Source organism: Octopus sinensis, linkage group LG6 (assembly GCF_006345805.1).
Source record: "Octopus sinensis linkage group LG6, ASM634580v1, whole genome shotgun sequence".
NCBI lineage: Eukaryota > Metazoa > Mollusca > Cephalopoda > Octopoda > Octopodidae > Octopus > Octopus sinensis.
Window position 1 is genome coordinate 13,161,818 of NC_043002.1, and position 7,500 is coordinate 13,169,317.

The following is a 7,500-nucleotide window of genomic DNA, read 5'->3' on the forward strand; positions in this document are numbered from 1 at the left end:
AGGCGGTAGGGTGTCGAATCTCGACCCCTTTCCGGCAACTCCTGCAGCCAACCAGACTCCAAACGTACTGCACTGCATTCCTTTGGATTATGTCTGGGGGGCCGAGAGGGAGATTCTGGTGTCTGGGCAGCCCAGTGTCTTCGTTTCTATCGCCCAGGCTTGCGTCATGGAGAAACTACTCCATCGATGGAACAAGCTGAGATGGCAGTTACGAGTTATAAGCCAGGGTGAATTGGCGTAATCCCGGGCGCTACGGGCCGTCTCTAACGGTGGGAGGGACCATTTAAGTCCCAATGGTCAGCTACCGCCCGCCTTAAGCTGCACAGCCCCCGGCCAATAATGGTGCTGACCCGCCACAGACTGCCCGCTTCAATGGGTGCTTGGAGCTAGGACAAAATCTGAAAAGCAGACTGAAAACCCTGCACCAGCAAACAAAGGAAAAACAAACACCCAGTCACCAGTCTTGCGACTGGCCACCTGGAATGTCAGGACCATTTGCCCTGGCATCATTGACGATCTACGACAGATGAACGACAGTAGGAAGACAGCAGTCATCAACACCGAATTGAAAAGGCTGAACATCGACATAGCGGCGCTGCAAGAGACCAGGCTCGCCGCAGACGGCATGCTACGGGAGAAGGACTTGTAATAAGGAGGCCCGCCAGCATGGCGTGGGGTTTGCCGTGAGGAACAGCTTGCTCCCCATGGTGATCCCTCCTTCAAATGGCTCAGAGCGCATCCTCACTCTTAACCTTGCAACATCAACGAGGAAGGCAAACATAATTAGTGCTTATGCCCCAACACTCCACTCTCCTCAGGAAATAAAAGACCGGTTCTATGAGGAGCTCGACGCCACCATCAGCCAGATACCAGGGTCGGAGCCCATCTTCCTTCTGGGCGACTTCAACGCAAGGGTGGGATCCGATCATGGGGCATGGCCAGATTGCCTTGGACGCTTTGGCGTGGGGAAGGTGAATGAGAATGGCCAGAGACTGTTGGAGCTTTGCTCTTACCGGGAACTCTGCGTTTCCAACACATTCTTCATGACTAAGCCGCATCACCAGGTCTCATGGAGGCACCCAAGGTCCGGACACTGGCACCAACTGGACATGGTCATCACCCGGCGAGCCCACCTCGGCAGTGTGCTTCTCACACGCAGCTACCATGGTGCTGACTGTGATACAGACCACTCTTTGGTGTGCAGCAGGGTCCGATTGGCCCCAAAGAAAATCAACCGTCCCGTAGGGAAAAGCCGCCCACGCATCAACACCGCCAGGACAACCAACCCCGACCTCCGCTCGAAATTCACCAACCGCATCGAGGAGGCCCTTAAAGATCACGCAGCCACGTCCATCGAGGAGAGATGGCAGATTATTCGCGACACCACTTGCAGAATAGCCATGTCATCCCTAGGAAAGAGGGAGCGGAGAAATCAAGACTGGTTTGAAGCTCACCTGCCTGAGATGGAGCCTGTCATTGCTGCCAAGAGGGAAGCACTGGTCAACTATAAGCGCGACCCATCAGAAAAGAACCTGGCTACTCTGAGAACAGCCAGAAGCGACGCCCAGAGGACGGCCAGACGTTGCGCCAACATCTACTGGCAGAACTTATGCCAGAACATCCAGTGCTGTGCTGACAGTGGTAACGTGAAAGGGATGTACGAGGGGACGAAGAAAGCATTCGGGCCCACTGTCAGAAAGGTTGCTCCACTGAAGTCCAGAGATGGCGAGGTCATCAAGGACCAAGCGAAGCAGATGGAGAGGTGGGTCGAGCATTACCAGAACCTCTACTCCACTGAGAATGTGGTCACCAGGTCTGTCCTCGCCGGCATTCCTGCTCTGCCTGTCATGGAGGAGCTTGACCTGCCTCCAACAAAGGAAGAACTGAGCAAAGCAATTGACTCACTCGCTCGGGGCAAGGCACCAGGGCAAGACAGCATCCCCGCAGAAGTCATCCAGTGCGGGAAGCCAGCCCTTCTGGGCCATCTCCACGAGCTGCTCTGTCAGTGCTGAGAGGAGGGCTCTGTCCCTAAGGATATGCGTGACGCAAACATCATCAAACTGTATAAAAACAAAGGGGACAGAAGCGACTGCAATAATTACAGGGGCATATCACTGCTCAGCACTGTCGGTAAGGCATTTGCCAGGGTGGTCCTGAAGAGGTTGCAAATACTTGCAGAGCGTGTGTACCCCGAGTCTCAGTCTGGCTTTAGGGCAGAGAGGTCTACAATTGACATGATCTTCTCACTCAGGCAGCTTCAAGAAAAGAGTCGAGAACAGAGACAGCCCCTATACGTGGCCTTCATCGACCTGGCTAAGGCGTTCGACTCAGTCAGCAGGGAGGGGCTGTTTGCGCTCCTGGGTAGGATAGGTTGCCCTCCCAGACTGCTGAAACTCATCACCTCCTTTCACGACGGTATGCAGGGAACAGTGCAGTTTGACGGATCGCCCTCGGAGTCATTCCCCATCCAGAGTGGAGTGAAACAGGGTTGCGTTCTGGCGCCGACGCTCTTCGGAATTTTCTTCTCCCTTGTCCTGTCCTATGCCTTCAGAACGTCCGACGACGGAGTGTTCCTCCACACCAGGGCTGATGGTGGATTGTTCAATCTTGCGCGCCTCAGAGCTAAGACCAAAGTCCGTCAGGTGCTGATCAGAGAGATCCTCTTTGCTGACGATACCGCTCTAACATCACACAACCAACCGGGTCTCCAGAGGCTGGTCAGCTCCCTGGTGGATGCCTGCCAAGAGTTCGGCCTTACCATCAGCCTGAAAAAGACAGAGATCATGGGCCAGGACGTCGGAGGGGTCCCCAGCATCAGTGTCGGCGACCACAGCTTGCAGGTGGTGAACGAGTTCACTTACCTGGGATCGACGGTCTCCAGCAGCCTGTCCCTCGAGCCGGAGCTGAACAGACGGATTGGGAAGGCTGCTGCTGCCATGGCTAAGCTCTCCAGGAGAGTGTGGGAAAACAACATGCTCACAATAACCACCAAGATCGCAGTGTACCGAGCCTGCGTGCTGAGCACCCTACTCTACGGCAGCGAGAGCTGGACAACATACACCCGGCAGGAATGCCGCCTCAGCTGCTCCCACATGCGGTGTCTTCGACGGATCCTTGGCATCTCCTGGAAGGACCGAGTGCCAAACGGAGTCATCCTGGAACAGACTAATATGCCAAGCATGTATGCCCTCCTCGTGCGGAGACGACTGCGCTGGCTCGGACACGTCTGCCGCATGCAGGACGGTCGCATGCCTAAAGACATCCTGTACAGCGAACTCACCACGGGATCCCGACCCAAGGGACGTCCACAGCTACGATACAGGGACGTTGCAAGCGCGACCTGAGGACTGCCAACATCTGTGTGGACACGTGGGAGGAAACAGCTGCTGACCGCTCTGCCTGGCGTCGGACGGTGAGGAAAGGCGTTTCCATGGCTGAGGAGAGGAGAGCACAGCTGTGGTTGGACAGGCGGGACAGGAGGAGGACAACTGCAGCAACACCCCACACGTACCCATCGATGTTCGTGTGCAGCAACTGTACCAAGGACTGCCACTCTAGAATTGGACTGTTTAGTCACAGCAGACGCTGCACATCATCAAAGTAGGCCCCACCCTTGGCGCAACCCATTGTCTATCAAGACAGACGGGGAAAGAATATAAATATCCTTTTCTACGCTAAGTACCACGCCCGATATTTTTGGGGTGGAGGCCAGTCGATTAGATCGACTCCAGTACACAACCGATACTTGATTTATCGACCCCGAAAGGATGAAAGGTAAAGTCGACCTCGGCGGAATTTGAACTCAGAATGTAAAGCATTTCGCGCGCCGTGCTAATGTTTCTTATTTCTTTATTGCTCACAAGGGGCTAAACATAGAGGGAACAAACAAGGACAGGCAAAGGGTTTAAGTCGATTACATCGACCCCAGTGCGTAACTGGTACTTATTTAATCGATCCCGAAAGGATGAAAGGCAAAGTCGACCTCGGCGGGATTTGAACTCAGAACATAGCAGCAGACGAAATATCGCTAAGCATTTCGCCCGCCGTGCTAACGTTTTTGCCAGCTCGCCGCCTTTCATTGATATATAAATATTGAAGAATAAATCCACGGTAATTAAGAGACCAATTACCGTCAGCTGTGTTAACGCTACTTGACACCCACAGTGGACCGTCTTTCATGTACATACATAAATCACTAATACGATTATTAAGAGCAACAAGTTAAACATGTATGTATGTATGTATGTATGTATGTATGTATGTATGTATGTATGTATGTATGTATGTATGTATGTGTGTATGTATGTATGCATGTATGTATGTGTGTGGTATGTATGTATGTATGCCATTATTCAATTTATTTCAAGATTTCTTGCTAATAGAGAAAGAATCGGTTTCTAACCTAGATCCAAGACTTCTTCATTGGAATTTCAACATCACCAACAGGGTTATTTTCGTATGTATGTATGTATGTATGTATGGGACAGGGAACAACTCCCTCAAGATTTCCGGGACGCAACAATCGTCCACATTTATAAGCGGAAAGGAGATCGGCAGTCCTGCGACAACCACCGAGGTATCTCCCTCTTGTCCATAGCAGGCAAGATCCTGGCCCGGGTCCTGCTTGACCGCCTTCTGGAACACTTGGAGCAAGGCCTTCTCCCTGAGAGCCAGTGTGGCTTCCGCGCGGGTCGAGGGACCACTGATATGATATTCGCCACCCGCCAGCTCCAGGAGAAATGCATGGAGCAGCACCTTGACCTCTGCATGACCTTTGTTGACCTCACCAAGGCCTTTGATACAGTCAGTCGGGAGGGACTATGGAAGGTCATGGGAAAATTTGGTTGCCCCAGCAAATTTATTGCAATTGTCCGCCAGTTCCACGACGGAATGACAGCAGAGTCCTTGAAGACGGCAACTCATCTGAAGCCTTCCAGGTGACCAACAGAGTCAGGCAGGGCTGTGTCCTGGCCCCAACACTGTTCAGCATCATGTTCTCGGCAATGCGTCCGACGCCTTTAGGGACTGCAAGTCCGGTATCGACATCAAGTACAGGACAGACGGGAAACTTTTCAACTCCAGAAGATTGCAGGCTGTCACAAAGGTGAGGGAGACAGTCGTCAGAGACTTTCTCTTTGCTGACGACTGCGCCCTTAATGCAATCGATGAGCAGGAGATGCAGCTCGAGATGGACAGGTTCTCATCAGCCTGTGACAACTTCGGTCTCACCATCAGTGCCAAGAAAACCGAAGTGATGTTTCAGCCAGCCCCCGGCAAACAATACCATGAGCCTCAGATAATGGTGAACGGACGGATCCTACGAGTGGTGGAAAACTTCACCTACCTGGGCAGCACTCTCTCCTGCAATGCCAACATAGATGCTGAAACTATCAACAGAATCTCCAAGGCAAGCAGCGCGTTTGGGAGACTGCGAAAGAAAGTCTGGGAGCGGAGAGGAATCAGCCTCAACACCAAGCTGAAAGTCTACCGGGCAGTCGTGCTTACCACCCTACTATACGGCTGCGAGACGTGGACTGCTTACCGAAGGCACGAGCGCCAGATAAACCACTTCCATCTCAGGTGTCTTCGGAACCTCCTTCACATCCGCTGGCAGGACAAAGTCCCAGACACGGAAGTTCTGAAGCAGGCAGATCTCCCTAGCACCATCACAATTATGCGCAAGGCCCAGCTGAGATGGGCGGGCCACGTCTCCCGCATGTCCGACACTCGCATCCCAAAACAGCTCTTCTACGGTGAACTCGGCCAGGGCAGGCGCAAAGTCGGGGGAGAAGAAGCGCTACAAGGATAGTCTCAAGGTCTCTCTCAAAGACTTCTCCATCGAACAGAGACCTGGGAGACACTTGCTGCCAACCGCTCATCCTGGCGCAGCGCAATCACCGTGGGAGCAGGGACAGCCGAGGAGGGACGGATTCGGTCAGCGGAGCAGAAACGTCAGATGCGTAAAGCCAGAGCCGCCAGCACCAGTAGCACGGCCCCTACCCACTTCTGCCCCACCTGTGGGAGGGGCTTCCTTGCCCGGATTGGCCTCACCAGCCACCTCAGGTCTCATGGCGACAGTTCCATCAGATGATGTCAGTTGGTCATCTTCGAACCGAAGGACGAACATTATTTATTATGTATGTATGTATGTATGTATGTATGTATGTATGTATGTATGTATGTATGTATGTATGTATGTATGTGCAGATTTGTATGTGTTATATATATGTATTCTCATGCATATTGTTGCATATCTAGACATGCACATATATATTTGAATGATAAACTTCTGGAAAGTTTTACAGATTTCTACAGTTCCAGTGATAGATTGGATCTGTCGTCTCCGAATTAGCTTTCACCTTTCTGGTTTTGAAAAGCCTAATTTCTCTAGATTGGTATTTATGCAGTGTGTTACGTATCCCAGGGCCCCAATAATTACAGGTATAAATCTGAACTTGTAATCTGAATAGAGTAACTGCAGATTTCTCAATAGTTCAGCATAGGTGTTCTCTTTTTCACCGATCGTCAGCTTTATGTTAAGATCTGCTGAGCAGATAATTTCCACAACTATGCACGGTTTCTCTTCTCTATCCCAAATCATTATATCAAATCTGCTATGCTTACATTTTATTGAGGTCTTCACTGGGGAATTCCACCAGTACTCCTTTTTATTATGGGTGGCTATGGCTTCTTCCATATTGCGGGTTCTTATTTCTTTGTCTTCGAGATTATCCGTTCGCCAGATTTTCGTTATTGAATCTCCTAGCTACAACTTCTTGTCTCATCGGTAGATAATACCGTGAAGAAATTTTCGGACGACTGCTTATGATGTAGATGATATCTTCAGTGTGAATGCCACAAAGATTGCATCGGTCGTCACATTTTACTTCTTTTCCTGCATCTCTATATCTTTTGTGCATCAGTTACTTGGTTGATATTTCCTGTTCTTCGATTGCAAAGGCATACCCTTCACAGTGGGAGGTAGTATTCTGGCTATTGGTCCATGATAAACTCCTTTATGATCGATATTACTCTCATCACGTAGATTTCTACTAACATACCAATGCATAGTCTTATGTATGTATGTATGTATGTATGTATGTATGTATGTATGTATGTATGTATGTATGTATGTATGTATGTATGTACTAATCATATCTGTCAGGCATGTGGAAGAGAGTGTAATTCGGCAAGAGGACTTAAACGACATGCAAAGGTACATGAAGCCCAGTTCCAACTACAGCCGGCTATTACTGGTAAAGGTTTTAGTTGCCAATTCTGTACAAGATATTGTAGATCTTTAGCTGGGCTAAAATGTCACATTCGATCACAGCACCAATAACAGTTAAGCTTCGTGCAATGGCCATACTCGATAATGAGGGGGCAGCCATCATGTATGTACGTACGTACGTACGTACGGAGTGGAGGTTCCCGAAAGAAACTGGAATTGCAATATTTTATTCACTTATAACATGTTTATATTTTTACCGCGTTCAAACT

At 50.3% G+C, this 7,500-nt stretch overlaps 1 protein-coding gene across 1 annotated transcript; it reads left to right on the plus strand.

The window, feature by feature from the left end:
* The first annotated feature begins 704 nt into the window (after positions 1-704).
* LOC115212866 lies at positions 705-2,012 on the plus strand. The gene has a single exon (XM_029781656.1). The coding sequence runs from the start codon at positions 705-707 to the stop codon at positions 2,010-2,012; it is 1,308 nt and encodes a 435-aa protein (XP_029637516.1).
* Positions 2,013-7,500: the final 5,488 nt, after the last annotated feature.

Excerpts from the sequence above, each read along its gene's own strand:
- LOC115212866 (XM_029781656.1), top strand. The coding sequence starts at position 705 with ATGGTGATCCCTCCTTCAAATGGCTCAGAGCGCATCCTCACTCTTAAC.